This window comes from Corvus hawaiiensis, chromosome 9 (genome assembly GCF_020740725.1).
Source record: "Corvus hawaiiensis isolate bCorHaw1 chromosome 9, bCorHaw1.pri.cur, whole genome shotgun sequence".
NCBI classification, from domain to species: Eukaryota; Metazoa; Chordata; class Aves; order Passeriformes; family Corvidae; genus Corvus; species Corvus hawaiiensis.
This window is the reverse complement of record NC_063221.1, coordinates 15,727,934-15,753,177: the sequence shown is the minus strand read 5'-3', so window position 1 is coordinate 15,753,177 and position 25,244 is coordinate 15,727,934. Positions and strand designations below refer to the sequence as shown.

General features: G+C 38.2%; 1 protein-coding gene across 8 annotated transcripts in view; it reads left to right on the top strand.

The window, feature by feature from the left end:
• The window catches only part of SLC44A3 (solute carrier family 44 member 3), a 40,566-nt gene extending 15,638 nt beyond the window's left edge, over window positions 1-24,928 (top strand). For 3 of the 8 annotated variants that reach the window (XM_048313579.1, XM_048313582.1, XM_048313580.1), the window contains 7 exons: window positions 2,639-2,804; window positions 8,717-8,873; window positions 11,372-11,449; window positions 20,753-20,890; window positions 21,370-21,606; window positions 23,391-23,489; window positions 24,676-24,928. In XM_048313579.1, coding sequence (XP_048169536.1) covers window positions 2,639-2,804; window positions 8,717-8,873; window positions 11,372-11,449; window positions 20,753-20,890; window positions 21,370-21,606; window positions 23,391-23,489; window positions 24,676-24,681 — 881 coding nt within the window. In that variant the 3' untranslated portion in view covers window positions 24,682-24,928. Of the gene's footprint in view, window positions 1-2,638; window positions 2,805-8,716; window positions 8,874-11,371; window positions 11,450-11,720; window positions 18,949-20,752; window positions 20,891-21,369; window positions 21,607-21,726; window positions 21,839-23,390; window positions 23,490-24,675 lie in introns of those variants that run through there. The other 5 variants (XR_007205551.1, XM_048313581.1, XM_048313583.1 and 2 more) reach the window with 5 other exon arrangements.
• Window positions 24,929-25,244: the final 316 nt, after the last annotated feature.

Genomic DNA, 25,244 nt, shown 5'->3' with positions numbered 1-25,244 from the left:
TGGAGAAAAATATTCTGCTGACAGATTAAACTGTGTTTCAGGACTTTGTTGAAAAAGTTTAGTTTGTATGAACAGATATATCACGGCACAGTGATGGGGAAAATGGCATATACTTTTCTCAACAGGTTATCTAGAATAGCTTTAAAGTTTATCTGGGCTACTGATATAGAAAAATAGCATTGCATGTAGTTCTGTTGACAAAATCATGCATGTCTGGTAGGCCCAGAAGACGGGGAATCAGACACAGATGTTTATACTGGTAAACAGATTTTTGTGAAGTAACAAAAAAGTTTACCATCCCTGACCAGCAAAGTGATCAAAGGTGAGTTCGCAGGTGGCTCTGCCTGATTTCTGTGCAGCTGAGCACAGCACTGTGTACATGTACAAGTATAAGGTTGTCCAGGAAAGACAAAGCCATTACTGTTGTTACTGCAGGTGGTTATTTCATTAGGCTGGTAAAAAGCAAACAGAATTAGCTTGCCATATGTACATTTATCAGTCTTCATGCCAACACTACAGAAACAAAGCCTGAAAAAGCCTATTTTGGAAAAAGAAATGTTCAGGTGGGTTGTATGGTGGAAAATGTGCTTAATTCTGCTACCAAATGGCATAATGGCTTTGCATGCAAATGGAGAGGTAGGACACCTTGTATCTTACTGACAAATTGTTTGCTTAAGTTCTGTCAGTAAGGGCTGTAGGCTATGGATAATGAGCGTGTTTGGCACTGCAGAAAAAGGCAGTCTAGAGTTTCTGGAAGAAATATGGAAAACGAAAGATCTCTTGAATTCAGAATTATATAGTGCCTCACTTGTTTTAATGACCTAAGTAAATGATTATATCCTAAAAACTTCCCTTAAAAAAACCCACTACTTTTGCAAACTTAAAACCAGGGAGGCACAGGATGGGGAGGAATGACGGAGAATTTGCAAGAAGAGATCTGAGTAGTAGATTTTTTAAACTATCAAATATTTTGCACTTCACAGACTTAAAATACATTTGAGTATATAGGAAGCACAACAGTATTTCTGTGAATGACCAACTCTACAGCACTGGAGAGAGCTTACCTGTTCCGCCAATATTGTTAACCTCTAGGAAAAGAAAATATCTAGAACATATGTCTGAATTTATGCATCCATGTAGCACTTTTTGATCCTTCAAAGCACATTAAAATAATGTTGCAGTGTTACTATGGCGTAGATGAATATTTTTCTTAATTTACAGACAAATAGACCTTGGTTCTGAAAACTTAAGAAAAGCTTGTCTAAACCTGATGGTATTGCCGAAACAAATCTTTACTGTTTCTACTTTTAGTTATTCTTGAATAAGAACTCTGTGGCTATAGAAAACAGGCCAGAAAGGAGCCATTTCCTAGATAGCTTTGTATAAGTGGCAGTTTTGAACTTGAAGGTGGTGTGTTGTCCTGGAGGAGAACACACGCTCATAGAATCATTTAGGTTGGAAAAAACCTTTAGCATCATCAAGTCCAGCTGTAAATCGAACACTGCCAAGTCCACCAAATGAATACATGTAGTATTAAAGCTTAAGTTTTATTGCTGTTCTAGCAGGAGTAGCCAGTTCTGTCTCACTTTGTTACTTCTTTCATGGAGTTGGAATAAGAAACTACTCACCTCCAGAGATTGTTTTGTTTGGTGAACATGTTTCTCTTTAAGGTTAATAGACTTAAGGCTTGGTAAAAAAAAAAAAAATAGCATCTTAGAAACCTAGAGACCTTTTACTAGGATCAAATGGTCCTAATGCCATTATCCCTTGACTAGCCTTCAGAGTCAAGTGCCATAAATAGGATGGCACAAAGAAAGGTCTGATTGTTGAGGAATCTGAGTTGCCCCCACCTTTTGTGAAAAGCCATTTATGAATATGGAATAAATTCTTTGTGAGTAACAGAAGTGGAAGGAATGTTTTTAGCTTGAATAACTTAATTTGTCCATGTTCCTGGATACAGTACTAACATTGGAGCATATACTACCATACAGATGTCTACTTTTTTTTCCCCCCAGAGAACCTACATTTATGTGCCTGTATTTTGCACAAAGATTTCAAAGTATAGAGAACAGAAAACTAATGACTATGGTTCTGATTTGTAATTGCAATTAAAATATTTGTTTTGTTTTGTTGCAACAGTATGTTATGTATCCTTAATACTTTTCTGCAGTCTTTCTCTTCTGCTTCTTACAAAAAAAAAAAAAATCCCAAACCCTAAAGCATTTTATAACTGTGAATTTGTTTCAAATTTAAATAATGAAAATTAAGATTTAATTTACTTCTGAACTATTTGTCACTTAAGTCTTGAGTAATGTCTTCTCAGAAATCTTTACTAATATATAGCTTTCCTCTTTATTGGTAGCTGTGTCTCAATCCCAATTTAAACACAATCTTTTGCTTTTTGTGAGATTTTATTTTTCAAAATTCAATTTGAATTACAAAATGTTGTCTCTCTAACTTTGTTAGAATGGACAGAATTAAATAGCATTGGAATTTTTTTTTTGTAACTTTACTGAAGAGAAGTTAAGAGAATGTGCACAGAAGCACTTCTATGTACTTCTATGTCCCTGTCCCCCCTTCCCCTTTCCCCCCTTGTCTGGCATGTTATAATAATACAATGGTGTAATCCCAACTTCAGGTACTGCAGAGTCCACTTCAGGAGGACAAGTAGAATACAGAGCTCTGTCTGGAATTTGCTACATGGCATGGTATCATTTCGTTGGCCTTCTCTGGACTAGTGAATTCATTCTTGCCTGTCAGCAAATGGTGATTGCTGGGGCAGTGGTTACTTGTTATTTCAACAGGTGAGTGCAGAATTGCTGCTTGATAGTTTTGGGGATTTTCCAGCATTTATTTTCAATCTTTTTCTACGAAAAATAGTCTCAATTAGACTGCAATTATGTCAATATCTGGAATCCCATTTACTATAAAATTATGTTGCTTGTTGCAAGATCTTGAGTAAGATTTTACAATGTGTGTGATATTAATGTGACTCACCTCTACTGCTGGAGATGCTGGGCCAAACTGAGCTTTGATACAAGCTGTTAGAGCTCTGTTGACCCTGGGGGAATTACCATTCAGAAGGCATAGGCTGCATTTGACCCTTTTCCAGGAGACTGCATTAGCTCCAAATGAGAAGCAATATATTGTTCCTTGGTAATTTCATGTATTCATGAGCAGTTTGACCTCTTTGTAAGTGTTCATCCCTGCTCTGGGTTTCCATGTGTTCTGCCTGCATAACTGCCTGGTCTAAAACTTTTTTTTTTTCATTCTGTGCAGATATTTTCAGTTAACTATAAACGCTTTAACACTGTTAAGTATTTAGACATGTGCAAACAAACTTCCTTGAATTTTATATGCCCAGAAATGTAAATGTGGAGGAAATGAGGAAAAGTGAAATGAAATTAAATTGGGTTTATGCACTCATTGCAGGAGAAGATTTAAATCTCACAATATGTTGTTGAGTTTTTTGCTGATGAAGAGAGCATTTTCCCGATAATATTTTTCCTCAAAACTATTTTATGAGCTCTCTCGTCCTCAGTGCTCTATTCTTCTATGCCCAGTGAAGACATTTTCTGATCTGTGAAAAACTCTGGCATTTTAAGGCATTTCTTCATTTTGTATTAGAGGAATATCGTGATAATTTCAATTTGTTGAAAAATTAACCCTTGAGGAAGGTTATGTGAGATTGAGGTGAGGAGCCTGGCCAGAGAGAGCCTGGAGCCCTTGGAGCACTGGTGGCAGCTGCCCAGGGCCATATGGCTTGGGCAGCTGGGAAGGATGTCTTTGGGTTCTCCAAAACTTAGGAAGCAGGTTTCCGTTGATGGTCTCCAGAATGTATCCTTGGGTGTTTCAGTCACTGATCCAGAGGCTACTGCTGGAAGGTCTCCAAATGATGTGTTCCCCACTGCCCAGCAGAGACACCAGCACAGGCTCTGCTTCCGGGACTGGCTCCATAAGGGTTTCCTGCAGCACCTGAGTGACCTGTGCTGCTCCAGCCAAAGCAGCAAGGCTGGAAGATCAAGGAACAGCCAGTGCCCACCCCTGGTTTAAGCAATATTTTATCATTCCATCCAAAAAGCCAGGGCAGGACAATGTTTAACATGTGTATCAGGAGCTTGTCCCTAGCAGGATTCTCTACACAAACAACAGCTGTGCCACTGAACTGGTGCTTAGGTAAGAGCAAATAAAACCTAAAACTTTGCTTTTTTAAAGGTTGAAATCTTTTTGAAAGAGTGGCACAGCCTCACCCTTTTATTTTACATGTCATAATAGGACCTGAAAAGGGAGGAACTCTTACTTCTGATATCATCTCTTTTTTTCCTGCTGAAGGTCTGGAACTCACATGGCTGTGCTGCTGTGGATAGTGAGCTGCCCTTCTCTGCTAAGCACATTGATTTAGCAGCTGAATGCTGAGGCACTAAAGGTTCGCTTTAACTGGTTTGAGAAAGCACAGGAAAGTAAAGTACTTCTGCTGAGTTCCTGGGCTCTGTGCTGCAGTGCATTTTGGTGCAATACACCAGATAAATCCCCAGGGCAAAGGCACTGTCCATATCTTGTTCATGTAGGGCAGGGAAGCACCTGTAGAAACTGCTGTGATGACATTTACTGCTCTGTTGGGGGCTTCCGCCTTCCAGCTATTTTTTACTGCTGCAGGAACTGTCTGCCAAGTACAGAAGGTTCCTGCTCCCAATTGTATTGGTATCATTTTGTGTAACTACCGTCAAGCTCTCCCCTTGCTTGCCAGATGACCTGTACTGTGTTGAGAGACTTGTGTTTGCAAGAGGAAATGCAACTTTTCTGTGGTGGTAATCCCTTGTCCTGGCCTTTAGGCTGTCAGCACAGATCCACAGAGATGCAGAGCAGTGTGGGAATGGGGAGAGGGTGCTTAGCTGCAGGAGCAGTCACACCAGCAAGGGCAAGGGTTATCTCAAGCTGTTCCAGCAATTCTGAGCTTGTCTGCTCTGTGTTTTTAATGTATTCCCTGAGGCAGCATCATAAGGCATGTCACAAGAGTTTGTTTATGGGATCTTACAGACAGGCTTTTTTCTTGGCCTGTAAGTGCTCCGAGGAAATAGCACAGCCTTTCCATGTGGAAATCTCCTTCCACAGCACACTCAGCAATGCGCTGCATGGCAAACAACCACGGCTGAGTTGCAAATGGGGTGGCCAGGAGGTCATTTTACCTGGATTAGCATTACAGGTTACATATATTTGGCCTGTAATACCATGACTGAAAATGGATTTTGCCTTCTTTTATTTTAGATGAAACATGAATACACAAAAGTTTTTTATTAATTTAATAAAAATAAATACAATTTTTTTGCTTAACAATTACATTTTACAACTTATGAAAAGGGCTCAGTCTTTTAAAAAACCTTCTTTGTTACAATTGCTGTTTACAACTGCTGAGGTTTATTCTCACTTTGATATTCTTAGGTGTTATGTATTTACCTTTGCAGGGAGATGAGCCTTTCCCTCTCTCTGGCAGTAAAGGAAGGTGATACAGTAACTTGATCCATGCCACAGGCATCACTATCCTGTCCATGTCTGAGCTTCTTTAGTAGCTCCAGTGCACGTATGTCAGTGCATGGATTTGAAATTAAGGATTGGGGTTATCTACCTGACTAAGGTGTTCAGTACCACAACTTCCAAGAGAAGTGAAGTGCATATCTCTCCCAGTAAGTAAAAAATGAAGGTTTATGGATGTGCACCAAAGTCACAGAGAGATGAACTAGAACCCACTTTTAAAGGCTTCCTGTTCAAATATATCTGCAATATTTATGGACATCCTTTGCCCTACTTACATACTTGACCTAAAAGAGCTACCAGCATATATGTAGTCAGACCCGTCCCATGTGGCTTTGAGATCAGGTCAAAGGGAGGTTGGAAGTACAGTCTGTGTGGTCTCTGTTAGTCTCATAATGTCTGTTTTATTAAAAATCTTGTAATTTATTGGTTTTTTTAAAATTGAGATTCATATTTACTTGAGGAATAGAAGATTCATTCCTTAACAGTTCTAAAATATTTTATACTTAAGTTATTTTTAGACAGTCTTTGAAGTTGGTGAGGCATGAATGAAGAAAACCGTAAGCATAGCTCTTAAGAGGAGAGGATTTTAAAGAAATGAAGAAATACCCTTTCCCCCCATTCAAACGTCTGTGTCTGTTGGGTGTGTCAAGATTACATTTTTTTCTTCTCACAAGAAATGGTTTTAAAATAAAAGCCAAGATGCATGTGTGACCATTTGAATCAAGGAACTTAGTGTTAAAAAAGATATTGAGTGTCACAGAGCTCACAAGTAAATGAAGGCAATTGACAGTACTGAAGAAATAAAATTATTAAAAGATAATGTGGTATTCAATGGAGATCCACAGGATTTTGGAATAGTAGTGTTGTATGTAAATCAAACAATCTCATGATAACATAAAATAGAAATACCAAAGAGGAAAAGCAAGTTGTGGCTCTACTCAATCTTATAATCAATCAGGCAGATTCCCGGTTTTCCCTGATACCTTGTGCCCATGCAGTGGAGTTCACTTGCACAGAATCCACTGCATAATGATTGTATGCTTGTGCTAAAGTCACGTCAGGACTGTAGCCATATAATGTACAAAGGTGGGTGAAACTTCAGCCTTGAGAGTGATGGGAATAGGTGGACGATTGAGTCAGTCTTGAGCTTGTTTACAGTCACAACCATCACCTGTTGCTGTGTTTAGCCTCTTTCCTATGTTTCCTACTCTGAACAATAATTACAAGGAAAATCTGTTCTTTTTCTAATCTTTTTGGAGACAAAGCAGAATCCTTGTCAGACCCTGTTCTTCAAAATTCCTTTGCTAGGAAAAGAAGGTGTGGAATAACCTCCAAATGTGTAAAAATTTATCTAAACTAAGCTTCAAATTTTGACATTCCTGCTCATTATTTAGTCATGTAAAAAATACCAAACCCTTCTTCATTTTTCTTTTTAGTAACAAGTATATTATTAACACAGGAATAAACTTTATCCTTTCTGTGTTTCTTATCACTAGTTAACCTTTAACTTGCAGAAACTTAACAGTTTATATTCTGAGATCAAACTGACACTCATATGTAAGGTAGTGTATGGGGGAGAAAGAAACAATGGCTCAATCTGAATAGAATAATTCATCCACATTGTGATGCATGTGTTTCTAACACAGAAACCTGATGGCTTTAAAAAAAACCCCAAATTGCCTTATTCTGTATAAAATTCCACTATCCCCAGAGCTGTTCCACTGGTTTTAAAACAAAAATAATAAATGTAGCAACTGCTTTGCTGGAATTTCCTATTTCAAATAATGTGGTATATTCACATATTTAAATACAACTTCACCACTGCAAAAATTTTGTGTTTTGAATGAACTGCAGTGATACCTTCAGGATTCTTGCAGAACTGTAATCCCTCTCTGAAATATAGTGTGTACGATTTAAATCCTTTCTGAAGTGAGGCTTTAATAAAAATATATTTTTAGAGCTTCTTAGCCCAAACCAGTCACTCTCTTATTGGTGCCTTTTAATTTTTTTATTTCTTGTGAAAACTACTGATTTTTCAAGATAACAGAGGTTTTGAAGAAATCACTTCTGAAAACAGGGCTTCTTGTTTGTGATATTAGGTCTGATCTTTACTTAGCTACTTAGTCAAATGGCTGCTGGTTCTGTGCCTAACTAAATTTTTCAGGGTTGGGCCAGTTGCTTAAGAGTTACTTTATAGAAGGTCTCATTATGACTATTGATCAGTATGGAGTTTTTCAATCCTATAAAACATTTTTAAAGGTACTTAGAGTGTTAATTTAGTTGATTTTTTCTTTTTTTTACAGCATTTGACAAGGGATGAGGGAGTGTCTTTAAGCTGATTTCCTGAGGTTTATATAAATTCTTGAGAGCTGTGTCATGCTACTGTCTGTAAATGACTGACATTAAACTGACCTTTATAAAGGAAGCAAAAAAATAAGACTTGTATTTAGGCCATATTTTTGTTTTTGCTCTTTGGCTTTTTGATTTTGACAGAGACATTATTTCTCTGAAACATTACAGGTTAGTGTGTGCTAGAACTACAAGTTTTTTAGTTCAGGTTGTAATTCTAAACATATAGTATGATATTCCTTTTTTGCTGTATTCCATTATAAAAGAAAGCCTGTTCTGTGGGGGGAAAAAAAAAAAGCATTAATCATTTTAACAAAATTTAAAACCAAATTTGGCCAAATTGCAACTATAAAAGTAGATAGTAACTCTCAGTTTTACATGTGAAAACTTGCAATTTTATTTTCTAGTTTTAATTTTACCACTAAAGAAGAAATAGTGGATTAATTCCCTCAGACTGAAATCTTGAAGAACCAAGAGTGAAATAAAAGATTGCAGAGAATAAGAGAAGTGACAGAAACTGGAGAGATGTGTTCAAGGAGTATTCTCAGATATTGTTCACGTCTCCTATTTTCCATTTTAGTTTTTCCTAGGTATTTTTCCATTCCAGAAAACAGTAATTTCTTAAGAATTAAACTAATCCAGAAGTTATAAATTTGGCTGCTTTTCTTGGGACTAAGGAACACTGAGATGAAGTCAGTAGAACAACTGGAGTAGTTCAAGTAGGAAAGGAGATAAAAACTTAATTCTTAAAATTTCCAAATACTAAAAAGACACAATGTTTATCTTCTTAAATAAGTTTCTAAACCATTTTTAAATTGTTTGTTTTTCTTTCTAGAAATAAAAATAACCCATCGCCTCACCCAGTCTTGTCTTCCATATCAGTTCTTTTTTGCTACCACCTAGGAACTGCTGTAAAAGGCTCATTTCTAATCACAATACTGAGAATACCAAGGATTGTTCTCTTGTACCTTTACAATATCCTAAACCAAAAGGTAGGTATATACTTCTGTAACCCTATAAAAATAGTAATTTAAAGATGAGATCATGGGGCAAAAAAAGTGAAAAATATATTTCTTGCTTAAAAATAGATGATATTACATGGATTTTATGTTTCATCATGTTTTCTTCATTAGGAAAGCTTTTTTTCCCCTCTCAACTCAGACATCAATGCTTCCTTTTTTATTCTCAACTCAGATATTTTTAAAAGCAGACAATACCAATATTAAACCCACCTTTATTTAGTGTTTATAGATAAAGGTTTTTATGAAGGATAAAGATAAAAATTGGCAGACTGCTCTATTAAAAAATTTTGGATCATAAATATTTAAGAAGCAAAAGTAAGAATACTATTGTTAGATTTAAGATCTGTTACAGAAAATACTTCATCTGCCTTGTAATATGATTTTATAGAAAGAATATATGACATAAGAACTATTCCTGAGAGTTGTGTAGTATCCAAAACACATCTTTTAAGATACATTAAACAAAGAGCTGGGCTGTCTTGAATGGTTTTTTGCCTCCTTTTTACCTTTCATGCATCTCCACATCAATTCTCTTCTGCCGGAAATACACCACTGTAGGTAATTCTGGCACTTTTGCAAGGAGGGAGGTCTGGTATGAATGCATAGGCCTGACTTTAGGAGAAGATTTAAGAAAAGGTTTTAAATGTAGGCCTTTTCCTCTAGGGTTTACCTTGGCCTTGAAGCATGTTATGTATAGTTATGACAGGATATTTACAGTGATCATACCTATGAGGCATGTGTTTGGTATAGGTTATGAATGCTTAAATAAAAACCTCTTGTAGTAAAACACTTGAAATTTGTTGTCTGGGTTTATGTTGCTTTCATTTGAAAGTTTTGGTTATAAAACTTGGTGTGTTGTGTTAACTAAGAACATTCTATAACGACAGTTGATGGGACAACTTAGAATATTTTCTGCCTTTAGAGAAAGCAGGATAAGTGGACTTGCTCATTACATGGTTTTGTAATCTGAGTAACTGTAGATTTAATTAGCAAATAAAGATTATTTGTGTCTGCAGCACTGGGCCACAGGCTCCTTTTTGGTCCAGTCCCCAAGCATTCAATGATATGACCCATAGCTGTAACTGCTGCTAAAGAGGCTAGAAAGTGCTCTGGGCAGCTTGTGTCCTCAGTCCTTGGAAGGATCCTCCCAAGAGTAACCTTGCTCCTTTGCATGGCAGAAAGGACAGGCTATGGCCCCCCTTTCATTGAGGGCCAGAGTCGTGGTACTAAAGGATGAGAAGTGACGCTGCATTCTTGTAGGGCTCAGCCAGACTTCCCCACCCTTGCAAAAAATGTTGCTGTCCTCTATGAACAGAGAAAAAGTCAGGGGTCTGCAAGCTTGCAGGTAAATTTAAAGACATTTTCTACACAGAAGTCTCCAAGCAGAATCAGAGAGGAGATTGTACTGGAGATCCCTTGCTCTAGGCTTTTAACAAACAGTACTTACTGAGATAATACAGTTTTACTAAAATCATTTCTCCAGCAATACATAGCAAGAGTAAAGTATTCTCTGTCAGGAGTTTGCATGTATAGTCACCATTTTGAAGGAGTTATTCCTGGAATATTTTCATGAACCTTTCTGAAAAAAGTTCAGAGGCTTGTGGTTTCTGCTTGAAAAATGGTAGTTGTTTGGACCTGAGTTTTCAATAGTGACTGGAAGATCTCTGCTTTCCAAAACAAGATAAAAACATTCTGATCTCTGGAAAAATAAGATTAAAAAACCCAAGTATCCTTGAACTGAATTTCCTTTCGTTGAGAAAAACAGCCACTTAAATTTGGAAGGCTACTGTGGATACCAAGATGTCTTTTTCTTGTCTTGAATCATCTCTTTGATGAACTGTTCTGAGCTCATTATGTGATGGGGGTGTGGGGGCATGGAACAAACATTAAGGTTTACTGCTCAGTTTTTACTATGAAATTAATAGCTCAATGGTCTATGAATAACCTGTTCTAATATAAGATTTTTCTTCCTGTCCTGAAAAATGAATGTATGCTCTGAGTTAAAACCCATGTATGTTCATATAAGCCCTCTACCCATTCTTTTGTTAGTGTTCATTAGGGTACCAGTCATTTCAGAACTGTGGAAGGGTTTTGATAACGTTAAAAATCTGTCCCTGTACTCCCTGGTCACTGTGAAGTGCTATAAGGATTACTGGCTTGCCTGCCTGTTTTGTTCCCCAGGCAGCTGTTAGCTCACAAAGCTGCTCACAGCAGTTATTTTCTTTTCCCAGAGAAGAATCTTCCATCCACAGGAAGAAAAAAAAAAAAAAATGCACAGCTCTTCAATCATTAATATTGAAAGGCCTGAATTAAAAACAATTCCTAAAATCCTAATTGAAATATCTGCTGTCTAAGTGAAAATTTTATCAGAAGAGTCAGTCCCCTGTAAAGCAAGTTTGTTTCTAGAATGGTGGTTCTGTTTGAGGCTAATTATGTATCCAGTGACCAATAATTTTATTTTATTGCAGAAGAATGCAAAGTGCCTGTTCAGCTGCTGTTTCTGCTGTGTTTGCTGCCAGGAAAGTTGCTTAAGATACTTCAACCAGGTATGCTCTGTCATCTCTGTCCCTCAGCCTAGTCTGGATACTGCATGTGGGTGCCTGCCCCTTAGCATGGCTAAAATGCCACAGGGAGAGCATGCAGGCCAAAGTTTCCTGCTGGCCACCTGAACTAAACAAACAAAAGAACCTCCAAGTGCAGGTGAAACTTGTTGCAAAGAAACAGGGAATTGGCAAATGTGCAAGGTGCTAGATTTTAGAAAACTTGTTAATACAGCTTGAGATAGCCCTTTCAGAGGTCTACTTGCTCTTTCTGTAGGTTAGACTTAACATTTTGCTGAGTTGTGCCAGACAGAGTCCTGAAACACGGAGAGTTCAGGTAGGAGGAAGCAATGAAGAATTAGGAAACATACCTGGAGATGTGACATTAAACTAATTACAGTGTTTTCCACCTGAAAGTCCTGAATGAAGAAACTTGAATTCCTGGCTGATTGCCATTATCAGCAGATCTGGGAATATGAGCCATGATGTTAGCAGTCTTGTTGTAAAGGTGTTTTTATTGGAAATGGATGATTTCTGACATACAGCAGTTTTACAGATACTTGACACCTCTTTTTTCCTTCCCGATTCTTTTCTCTAAGTGTGTTCCAGATTTATATATATAATTGTAAATAGTTAATTTTTGTCTTTGTCATTGCCTTGTTTTTATCTCTGAGGACTGTGATATTCTTAATGTAAAAGGGAGTCATATTTTCGAATTGATTCCTCTCTCTCTGACTTCTGAGTTCTTTGTTCTCATTGCTGAAGGTAGTAGTGAAGTAAACAAGACAGTTCTGATAAAGGGTCTGACTTCTTCTCCTAAGAAGATACATAAATTAGGTTTAATCTTGGACAGTTATGAAGAGAAATTTTTAATTTATTGCACCCTAGATTAAAACTTGTGGAGTGAAATCTCTGAATTTTCCAGGCCTACATATTCTAGGTAGGTCTTATGGTCAGTGACTTGGTGAGGAATATCAATGTTCATTTTGACTCCAGGCTTTTCATTTGTAGTCACCCTTTCCCCTTGGCTTGGCTTCCTGCCTTTCAAAGAGATATCCAGCATCCTAGTGTTTGCTTTCTCCAGCTGTTGTGTGCTATGTGTTTGTTAAAAGAATTAATTACTGTAATGTTCTTCCTTTTGTTTCAGAGGGCTGTATTGTAGCTCTTGTTCCCTTAAAAGATTTCCTGTTTCCTAATCTATTGTTGGCAAATTTCTGTTTTTCTATGAGTTGTGGTTTTTAATCTAATGATCATAATACAGTGTTTGCTTTTGTTTTGTTTTTTGAACATCTTTTTAGCAAGGTGATGGTAGTCCATATGTTCCAAATCCAGGGCAATTTGGGCAACAGTTAGAGAAGAAAAAAAGCAAGAATAGGCCACAAGATTTTAATAGAACTTTTATCTGTATGAAAATGTAACATTGGTCTTGGGTTATTGCATCTCATAGAGTAATTAATGGATCTAATTATTTATTTACTTTTTTCCCCCTATAACTAATCTGTTCAAGCCTATTTCTTAAAAAAATATATTTTGACTGCAGTTGAAAATCTTAGTCTTTGATTCTGTAAAATCTGTGGCCAAATGTTAAATAGAAAAAAAAAGAAGGAAAAAAGTCTGCAACTTTAAGCAGCTTTGACATATTGCTTGATTTACAGAAGTAGTGAAGTCTTAAGAGCTCCTACTGAGATTGATGAAACCTGCTGGGAACAACCTAGAAATTTCCCATAGATGTTGAACATGGACTTGAGAGTAGGACTTGGGAGGGAGGGGTTAAAAAATTGCTTGTACCTGTGTTTCTAACATTTTCAAAGTATTCTTTAAGTTTAGATTTTGATTTTTTTTGTACCTAAAATGTGGAACAGTTGTTGTAAAATTTGGTCCAAAGATCGTTGTGTACATTATCATTCCTTACTATTTACAATTTCTTTGCTTTTTATTTTAGTATTACTTTCACTATAGTGAAAAGCATATAATTACCTGAAACTCTAAAAAACCAAGATCCAATCACTTCTGCACTATTTTCTTCAACTTGTTGTTATGCTGCTTAGGTAATTTAAATTCTTTCTGTTCCTTCATTCACAAGTTTAATCAGGATTAAACAGAGTACTTTGTTTTCCCTCTGAGAACTTGCAGATGAGAAACAGGTGCTGGAGGAAGTAACCCTGGTGATAGAATGCAAGCTTCTTTCTTCCCATACAGAAGCAACCAAGTGCTCTATTATGTTATCAAAGAGTACTTTTTGGGCTGGAGTACCATCCTGCATGTGGGATTTAATACTGACTTTAATAGTTGCATGCATCCCTGAAGTGACTCATTCTCTGCAAGCTCAGAGCTCTCCTGGAAGTTAACTGGAACAGGCCAAGGAGTTACCCTGTCATCTTCCCATCATGACACAGTGCTGTGCTAGATACTGGCAATTGTCGTATTTGCAGGGATAGTTTTGGAGGAGGAGTAATGTAAGACCAGTGTTCTGTGCAGATTGCAATACAGACAATTGCATTCAGCCTTTTTAAATTTCTGTTGGATTTGCAACTGGATCCTGTGCTAAACTGTGGCGTAGTGTTGTTATGTGCTGTTAAACAGTTCACTCTTTAAGCTGTTCCACTTCAGTCATGGGCAAAGTGATTCATGTGTGTGTATAATCCATTAGTAACAATTGTGAAGCGCTCTGCGTTCTGTGGCTGAAAAGTGCTTTCTGAATATAAAGTCATTATCCTTACTTGACAGTTCTGTTTGCCAACACTTGTCAGAATTACCACAGATTTTTCATCTGGCTCTGATGGTTTCAGTATGTTCCAGATAAACATATCCAATCATCTCAAGGAAAATCTAGGAGATTGAAAGTTTTCTTCTGTAAAAAATGTATACTGTTTTTTCATGTGGTTAGGGAATTACAAGGTCTGTGTCTCTCCTGCTTTCGTGGCAGTCTTAACTTTAGGTACATCAAAGTGTTCACATGTTCTCCCTTTACAGCCTTGTTGCAGTGACGTTTTTAAAAAACAATACAACTGGATAGTTTTGCTTTTCTGTGTCCGCTTTGGGTCCATCTGCAGCCAGTTGGCAAAGCGACCTCTCCAAAGTGCAGTGCCTGGATTTCTAAAGGGGTTGCTGAGCAGGGTGTGGCTTCTCTGTGTTAATCAGCATGTTTGCTGCAGTGTAGCCTTCTGGGCTGTCAGTGAATGTCAGTGAATTCAGCTGTGTGTGAGCCTCATTTCCTACGACAGAGACCCTTCCCTGAGACTGAAAGCCGGCAACTGTCTAGTGTAATAAACCAGAAGCAAGTCTGTCCAATGGCTGTATATCCATGGCAGTCATTGTCTCTTAGGCTTCCATCCAAAGTTTATCAGGAGGTTTCAGGGGATTGTTCAAAATTTTCCACAGTGCCTCGTGGAGAATTCACCTAGATAAATCCAAAATTCATGCATACTATTGTAAAGCAAGTTCTTCTCTGCATGCCAAACACATTGTGCCTCACCCCATCAAGTAGTTATTTTTCCTGCCAAAAGCAATACTACATTTTAATTTTACTGGCAAAATTGCTGCTAGATACAGAGCTAATTTTTCAATCCTCTTGAAAATACAAGGATAAAATGTTAATCTTCAGTGAAATCGTATTTTAAATATGCTTACTTTCCTTCTACAGACTTTATGTATGTAATAATAGCAAATAAAATTCCTCAGGTCTTTACTTGTTCTGTAGGATGAACCGTGTAGGGAACAGAGTTGAACAAAGCTGACTAATTCTTACTTTGATATCTTTCTCTTCCTCCCTATCCCATTAAGAAGAAACAAAAGGGGAAAGAGAGAGAGAAAATAAAAGGCATTCAAGCAAGTGACTGGTAATTCAGTGCTTTTAAGCAGAGAAATTTATGAACAGCTCTCTGGAAATCTTCAGTTTGATTTATTTCAGAAATCCCAAGCAAGAACATTTTCTCACTAAGTGCAGAAGCCACTGAAAGCAACCCCAGTAATGATGTCATTATGATGCAATGGGCACATAAAGCAGGATCCTTTTGATCCAACCCTGTCATTGAAATGGAGCCCATGTGTAACACTGTGATGCAGCAGGAAGGGACACCCAACTACCCTCTGAGGAGAAAGTTGTGTTGGTCCTACCCACTGGATGACAGCCATGGAGGGAGTAGATGACACAGAGAATAGGAAGCAAGGAAAGTTGGAAATTTTCTCCAGTAAGTCCAGACTGCAAATATAAGTGGAATAGAAATAAATGAAAGTTGTGCTTTTTGGACTGCTTGGGAAGATTCAGGAGGTTGTTGAATGCTCCTTACAGATGGTAATTAGCCTAGGAACAAAAAAAAACCATTTCTGTGTTAGCTGTGTGCTTATTGATTAGAAGTGGAGGAGGAGAATATTCTCCATTTGTTTGTCAGCCACAGCACAATAGCCTTTATTTAACAAGGCTGCAGGAAGCACAGAGTCAGTCCCAGAAGGTACAAGATTAAATACTTGCGCTGGAAAGAGGGGGATAAATGTCATTGTACAAGTTGCTGGTTACGTGCTCAGTCTTATCTCACTGGGGGGACTGGAAAATCGTGTGACAAATGAAGGGTAAGAGCTAAGCCCGTTAGCCATCTATGAGACAGCAGGGAGGGATAAAAGCCAGACAAGATCAGCAGAAAAATCAGTAGATGTAAATTTTTCATGAATAAATGTTGTCTGGAAGTTGGAAGAAGGTTCCTAAGGACCAGAGGGACAACTGTCTGGAATAGCTCCAAATGTAAAGCCTCGGAGAGGGGAAGTCCTAAGTGATGTAAAGAGGAAGTTTTCCATTTAAGAGAAGTTTTGTATAATGTGCTAATCTGAAATAGCCAGGGACTGGAGTGGCTGAAAGTCCCTTCCAGTCTTGTATGTCCTCATCCCTTCAGTGGGGCCTCACAAGGCCTGCCTTGCTTTTCATTTCCCACCACTGAGAGTCATGATACAACTTTCTCACCAGACCACTAACTGCTGCGCAGCAGCGACAGTCACTGCCTCTTGTTACCATTGGATTTCGTTTTCTGAGGGGCTTCCACTGGCAGCAGTGACACTTGCAGACGAAGACACTTCACAGTCCAGCCTGAGCTGCACCACACTGCACTGGGGGTAGCTAACCACGACAGCCCCTAAGAGATTTGGCAGCAACAAGATCAGATCAGGCTGAAAATACCAGCAGAGCAGAAAAAGCTGAACTGGGATGAGAGACCAGCATGTCTCCTTCTTCTTTTTTAAGAAGATTCTGTTGCTATGGCAATTCTCTCTTCCCCAAGCTCATTTTATGAAAGCAAGCCTTAGAATGGAGGACTGAATTCAGCTGTTACACAAAGTAGCAATTATTCTCAACAATTGGGGAACTTACAGCCTGGATCTGAGCCATAGCGCCTTTCTCATGAAACTACCAGGTCACTTTTTCCAAGACCTTTGACATTCTGTGTTGTGAGGCACAGAAGGATATATTCTTTAAATAGGTTTTTTTGCATACTGTGGTATTTGGAAATATGTAAACATTCCCATTCCCTATTTATTCATCCTGACACTGAGAAATCAGTGTCTAGTTCCCAGGCCCCAAGCCAGAAGAGGCTTGTGTACTTCAGAGAGGTGGCAATACGAGATCAACTTGCTGGTGCAAGGATAAAGGCTGTTCCTGACCCACTGTCTCCCATGCTTTCTGACCAACCCTATCTATCAATGCAATCATTACTTGCTTGTCACCAGAGCAGAGACTACCATTGTAAAAGATCAATTCATTAAGCAAAGATAAAACTGTAAGAGCTATAACATGTACATAAGGATCAGACTGAGTCCCTTTCTAGGTCTAGTATCCCATCTTCAGCAGTGACAGTGAGTAAATGCTAAGGTTGAACGAGGGTATTTCCCTGTCTCTGTGCTGTTTCTGAATCTGATTTCAGCCAAGGGACTTCTAGGGCTGAGTGTGTTTTCTGTGTGTTTAATAACTCTCACCTGATTCCTTTTCCCTGAAATTCCTTGTCTCCGTTGAATTCATGCAAACTTTTAGCAGCTAAAACATCCCTTGTCCAGCAGTTCACAGTTTACAGATTTATAGTGAGAAGAAATACCATCTGTTTTCAAATTTGGCTCCTACTACTTCATACTGTTCTGCCCCTGTCTGGACGTTGTTCTGGAAGGAACAGTGAGCCATCTAACCCTATACAGCCTCTCTGCATTTCTCATGAGTCGGTAGCCCTCTTGCTGCATCCTCCTTCAGTCATCTCTTTTCCAGACAGAAGAGCCTGGTGTTCCCCAGACAGAAGACATTCCATACCTTTTGGATCATTCCTGCTGCCCTTCTCTCAAATATGTTCAAGTCCACTAAAGCTTTTGTGCATGGAAAAAGAATGCATTCTGTAGAAAAACATATTTAAATAACCTGTGCCTAAATGTTAGCAGGTTCTTAACTGACCATGGTCTACCACCTTAGCCTTCACAACTATCTTTAATTTGAAAGGCTTTGGATTATTGCACATATCCTGCAATTTCCAACTTAACGGGATATCTAACCTTTTTAGTCCAAAGTCCAAATGATTTGCAAATATAGGTAACAGCTTGTGTGTGTTAGGTGTTCCTTGATGAGTAAGGATGAGAAATCACTTGAGCTCATTTCAGTGCAATGCTGAGTTTCATGGAAACATGTTACCTTAAATGTTTGATGTGTTTTGTCAGTGACAACATGTAGATTTCTATGTGGCTGGATGGGATCAGGGCATGGGGTCTGTATGAGAAACTTGAGACTTGTTAGGCAAGTGTATGGAAAAAGATTCTAGGCTGAACAAGAGACCCTCCAAATATTTCATGTATTTTTTGCTAAATATGTATTTTTTGCTAAAAATACAGACATATTTTTTGCTAAAAGGTAGAGATCACTTGGCTAAGTCTTCCAATTCTGCTGGTAATATTCCTGCTTTACATACGTCTGACTAGTTTTGTAGCCTTCAGCAGTTCATTAATTTCTGTCTCTCTCTTGTTCCTTCTATAACATTAGATTATTACCTGGCTGCCTTTGTTTCTTGAGTATTAGGTAATGCTTACATGATTTAAGTTATAACTGCTATAAATGCCATTTTTTATCAGCTGGTTTGTAACACAACAAATCCTTGTGCAGGTAGTGTGTACTGTCTCCAGCGTTATTTTCAGTCTTTCCAAGATAACTGTTCTAGTTAATAAATATTAGAAATTCTTTTCATTGTGCATTCTTTGAATACCAAAGTGGCTACTTCAAGAATGCAAACAAATGGGTATTTATTTTAAGTTTGGAAACAATGTTTGTACAAGCGCATGTGCATTTCCAACATTCTTTTTAATTTTTAAAACACATTTTTTTCAATTTATAATGAATACCAAATCTCTGTTTAATTTATTGGCAAAATTTATACTGACCTCACCAGGTCAGGATCTACTCTGTGAATTTAGTTCTTAAGGGACAAAAACAAACTTAGAAAACACTTTTCCACTTTGTGTCTCTGTTCCCTCTCTGTTTAATGGGAATGATGAAACAGACTTAACTCACAGCACGTTATAAAGAGAAGTCTGTCCATGTCTGAAATACTCAGTGACTGCTACAGATGGAAGAGGGAGCGAGATGTGAGGCCATCTACCCTTTGCCTGTGTCCTCGGCCAGCAGGGCTGGCACTGGCAGCTCCACTGCTGCTGCATCCTGGGGTGTTCCGGTGTAACGGCATCCTGCTGGGGAGGGAACAGCATCGGAATAAATGAAAGTTAGCACTGAAAGCATTTTTTCCTGTTTAGAAATGAAGTGAACTTGCTTGTTTAAACATATTTTTATGCAGATACTCTTTGAGTTGCTGTAGAGTTCATTGGAGTCTCTGATTTTTCATAGAGTAGGCAATAAATCCATGGTCTTTATTTATACTCTTTCCATCTATGGATGTATTTGCTAATATGTAAGTACAATATTTACAGAAACTGTTTTTTTTTCTTTACTATCAGAGGAAAAATAACTCTTTTTCATATAAATAATATCCACAATAAAGAGACAAAAAGTCTTTGATTGCATTTAATCCATCTTTTTTCTTGCTTTCTTGCTTTCTTGCTTTGCTGCACTGCAGTACACACTATACAAGTTGCTCAGGGGTAAACTGGACTTTCCAGAAATAAATTTTCTTCGCTTCAGATATCTGAAATTATTTTATATTTTGAATTTTAAGTAAGAAAAAACAGATTTTTGAACAGGAAGTGCCTTCAGTAGGCCAGTATAATTCACTTCCAGCAAACCCCTTATGGGCTGGTTTTTTTCACTTCCAGGTGAAGCAGAAAGAAATGTAAGCACCACGTACATGTCTGGGTTTATAAATTCCTTCAGAACAGTAATCCCTTGCACACTGTGGTTCTTACTGACCATACCAGATGTGACTAAAGTTTTTGTGGCATAATCTGCCTTCTAGTATTTTGAGTAAAGGGAAACTGCTCATAAGAATTGCTGGCAAAGCCCAGAAATGTTTCAGGTGTTGTAAGTGCTGCTTTTCTTAGCTGCTATTTTGGACATAGTTACAAAACCTTGTTGAGTTCCATAAATGGGACATATATGTCAGTTTATGCATAAGTTCAAAAATAATCAAATCCATGAAGGTAAATATTCTATCCTCCCCACCTGTCCAGGCAAGTTTCCACAAAGGGGTATAATATATATCTATATAATGTAATGTATATATATAATGTAAAATTCTCAATACATTATCTGTTGTTCGGAGTGGGGTGGGGCATGTGACCTTACAGTCACTGGTGTAGTCCAGGATCCTTCATGAAAAGGTTTATTTTATGGCTATGACCACAAGCTTGAATTTCACTAGTATCTAAAGTGTTTGAAAGAGTCATGTGTAAACTTTTTTTAATCATCAACCTTTAATGACCCACTAAATACATAACTTCATTGTTCCACTTACATAGTTTGCCAGCAGTGTTGGAGATAGATACCCAGTAAGTTTGGAGAGTGTGACTCCAGGTGTTTTCTGGTAATTGTGTCAAATTCATTCACAAAAATTGGGGTAGAGAACTTCGGTGTTTTAAAATAAATTGGATAAATGTGGCTTCAGAAATTTATTTAGTCATTACTGTAACATTTGCCAATGGTAAAAATTATGTAGAAAAAGTCTTTGAATTTAGAAGTATAGTTATTATAATAATTTGAAATAAAATTGCCATACTGTGCAAAATAGCTCTTTATATTCATAAAGTCAGTATTTCCAAATAGAGTTTAAGGCTTTGCATTTTGCTGAAGTAAAATCTAGATTATGAGTCTTTCCACTCTCACTGCATTATTATTTTATGTCATTTCAGCATGCATACACAACTACAGCCATAAATGGGACAAATTTTTGTACATCAGCAAAGGATGCTGTCTGTATTTTGGCAAGGAACTCTGCTAAACTTGCATCCATTAGTTGTTTAGGAGATTTTCTCCTGTTTTTAGGAAAGGTAAGAGTAAATAAGATAACTGTTCTATAAAAATGAAGTGAAAAATCAGGTTTGATTGTCTTTCATTTATCTAAAGTAAATAAAGTTTATCTTTGTTAACAACACTTTGTTCAGTGTTGTTAATGCTACAAAATAAGTTTGGGAGAGAAGAATATTTAAGGCATTTAACTTTGCAGTGTTATTTAGTTGTATTATAGCAGCATCCTTGGTGCCACTCTGGCAGTTCCAGTTGCAACAAGTCTTTGGTAAATACATGGCAAATGGTTTCCTCTGCCCTATGGAATTTACACATGGAATTGAACACAAAGTGTCACAACTGTGTGATGCTGGAAACTGCCTAGCTATCTCCCAGATGAGATGAGCTCTTTAAATACTGGCTGTGATGTATTTGCCTCAGGGTTTGGGCGGATTGGTTTTTTTATGAGAAACATTTCTATATGATTAATGAGGCTGCACTGGTCTCTTGCTGCCCTTTACAGGTGTTCGTTGTATGCTTTACTTTTTTTGGAGGATTGATGGCATTTAACTACCACCGGGAGTTGCAAGCTTGGGTAGTTCCTTTGTTGCTGGTTGGATTTTTTGCCTACGTGATGTCCCATAGCTTTTTGTCTGTGTTTGAAGTCACAGCAGATGCCATGTTCCTTTGCTTTGCTATTGATATGGAAACAAATGACGGAACTGCAGAGAAGCCATACTTTGTGGATCAGGAGCTGCTGGTAAACCCCACTGATTACAGCAAAGATACTTGAGGCATTCTAAGCTTTTAAGAACTTTTTCTTTCCCCAACCCCAACCCCTGAACCCACAACCCATGCTATTTCCTTTCCAACACCTTAGAACAGGATGGACTCAGGAATACAAGTACATGAATTTATAAACTGAAGTAAATGGCTCCCTCTGACTCCTGTGTGCTAGCTACAACCTGTTGCCTTCTTTTAGGTCATATTCTGTAAGTAATGGCTGACTAGGCCTAATTAGATATATTGTTGGTAATTTAAAAATATAAATAAATAGATGAGCCAGGTGCAGAAATTGATCCATGGAGGTGCCCTAAGATTAATGATTATATTTCTTGTGACTCACTGTACAGTGATGAGAAAAAATAAACAACAAGTAGCAGCTCAGGGATCTATTCCACATCCTACAGATGCTGTAGTTCTGAACAAACTTCATGCATATCTGAGTTGCTCTGCTTCATACCTTTACAGATTCTTTTGCCAAAACACTGTCTTCTATCTCTTGATTAAACTCTTCTGCCTCTGGACAGGTTGTTCTGTGTCTTTACCCTTGTAATTACTGTATTATATTACCTTCAGTTCTTAGCTAATAGTGATGTAGTGCTGTAACTAAAGCATTTGAATATATATGTGCCATCCCTTTCTAAACAAGAGAATATCTGAAGATGCAGATATTAGTTTCCTTTTGTGCTAGTTTTGACAATTCTGTCTGTTTCTTCACAAACCATGCAACAGAGAAAAGCCTAGTGATCCATGAAGACAAATACCCAGCAGCCAGAGTAGCTCATATGACACAAATGTTCTGGATGGATTTCTTCAGGACAATGTCAGAAGAACTGGTTTTGGGTTCTGGTTTTTATTTATTTTTTTAATGCTGCTGTTAGAGCTTCTGTAATATTCATAGAATTTTGTTGAGAACAACAACAAACAATAAAACAATGAAAAGGCAACCTAAAGATAGGCTTAACCCTTTGTACAAAAGAAAGCAGATACATATTCTTTGGCTTTGGTTCAGAATAGTACTTAAGTACATTGCCTGGATAGGAATATGAAACCGAATGGAAAGCTCTGAAGCCTTGACCTCTGTTCTTCCCTCTCTGTTTTGCCAAATGCTAAAATACTTCTTAAGCCAATTTTCCTTCATGAAGCAGAGGCTTTCCTTCTCCACTTCCAAACTTTGTGGTAGTTTCTCTTTAACTCTGGTCTTAATTCTATGTAATTAGCCATGCCCTAGAGCTGTGGGTGAAGAGAGGATTTCCCACAGGGACAAGGAGTCTTCCAAGCAGGACAGGTTCTGTACCCTTGTATGGAAAAACCATGCGCAGCACATCCAAACTCCTCCTCATTGTAAGATCAAGAGTAAGTTTGCTCACACAGACAAGAATTTGGAGTTTCCCAACACATGAAGGCATTTGACTCGTCTGTGTTACAATAAGGTTACAAACATCCCTGGGGGTGGAAGGGAGGCTTTGTGGCCCTCAGGACAATATGCAGCAGTGGGCAGAGAGACATGGGAGGGATTTCATACAGCTGGAGTCCTCATTCCTGCAGTAGGAGATATAACAGAAATTCTTGATTCATCCCTCTCAGTTGCATTCATCACTTCTGCTGCCTCTGCAGTCCCTCCCGGTATCACTCAGTGTCATCCAGCCAGGAACCAGCACAGTTTCTTAGCCCTGGGCTAATTATCTTCCTCTACCAGGTATTTTTATTTGCATAATTGTTTCCTTTCACAAACGATCTTACCCTAGTTTTTGCTTGTAGACCTTTGTGAGTCAGAGTAACAAGTTAACAGAAGGGCAAAACCACAGAAGCACAACACCATTCCAGGATAATGAAGATGGGACAGAGCTCCAACCTATGGTGAGACAGAAGCATGGGATATGTATTTATCTGCCAGCTAATGTGTTTGCCTTTATTTTCCAAGAAGAAAGGATGGAGGTTATCAAGTATCTCCTGACATCTCACAGCAACCAGTATGCTGTACCCAGTATCCTATTTTTTTCTTCTATTGCTTTCCCTCCTCAGGAAACCCTCTGCTATTGCAAAATGGATAGGTCAAATATTTCTTCTTTCTTCACATTCCACATTTTGCCCAGCAGAGAAAGAGAAAGTTTGGCCTGTGGCAAGGGGGTGGAGGATAAATGCTATTCAGATAGTCTTTCACATGCCTGCTGTAGCAGTCAGAAGAGTGGTAGGCTGCTTTATTTCATGCCAGACCTGCTGAAGTTCCAGACCTCTAAGATCAGAGTTTAGAAGCCTTTCCTCTTCCCCCAGCCTCGCCTCGCCTCTCCTCTCCTCTTCCTCTCCTCTCCTCTCCTCTTCCTCTCCTCTCCTCTCCTCTCCGCCCCTCCTCTCCCCTCCCCTCTCCTTTCTTATCAGTATATACATTTATTTACTCTGTTTTATGATGGGGTAACAAACCTGAGGTGCCAGAAGGGAGTGTTTCCCCACACCCAGGCTTGAGAAAGTCCTCAGGGTCAATACTTCACTCACTGACATCTGAAAAAATACTGCAAATTGCCCAACCTGAGAAGCTGTCCCAGCAAGTTCAGAATCAGGACTGATTTTCCCCAAGCATTGTGGGGGCCAAGCTAGGCCTGCTAGAGGAAGATTCTGCAGGAACAGCTCCTCTGGCACCCACACTTGCTGGACACTACTCCACGTCCTCTGCTGTCTCAGCTACTTACACAAGTGTAACAGATGTCAGTGATTTTTCTTGATCTGCTTTCAAAAGGTACCAGGCTCTAGCAAGCTCTCACACAATCCTGTGGGCATTCTGCTACAGGCAGAGCACTCCTCCAGTTTATTACTACAGTGAGGGATAGTTATACGAAATTTTTTCATTTTTGGGTCTGTTATTGCATTCTTCAGTAATTTTTTGCCAAGAACAGAAACCAGAAGCTGGGTGGGTATTATTCCCTGCAAGACTGTGAATTTGAGATACAAAAGAACCTTGATTGTTTTCCCAGTTTACTCTTATGACATTTAAATGCAGAAACAGAATGAGTGCTACACATTATTTGACTCTGTTTTTCTCTCTTTGTAGACTTGAATGTGGTGTACACCAGGAAGTGTGGAAGTAGAGCAGCAATAGCAAAAATGGTCATAGAAGTAAAGGTTACCAATACCCCAAGACAAAGTATTAGTTCTCTAAATCTGTTGTATCTTCTGCACTGGTAAAATGACACACAATCTGTTTGTATGAATAAAATATTTTGTGTGTCATCACATCTGATTTTTATTACTACACTTGTTATGATGGTCTGAAAGTTGTTAATAAACTCACTCTTTGTAATTTCTATGTTGTCAGACTAAAACTAGTAAGTCAAAAAGGTTATGGAGCTGTTCTTTTGGTGTGTCTGCTAACATGATTTTTTCAGGCTTCTCTGGGTATGCTGTGTCAGTCATCCCTGGATCAGTAAATGCAGAAACATTTGTAGAGGAGGTACTCTGAGATGACTGTGTCCTGATTTATTCTGCATATCTGAACAGCCAATTAAGGAACAGACTGAGCTCACTGATGGAAATTACCCTTGATAGAAATTCTCTGTAGTCAAGATAATTAGCGGTTATGAGGTAGGTGTCTTTCTTTTAATTATACTCTTTTGGGAGTAG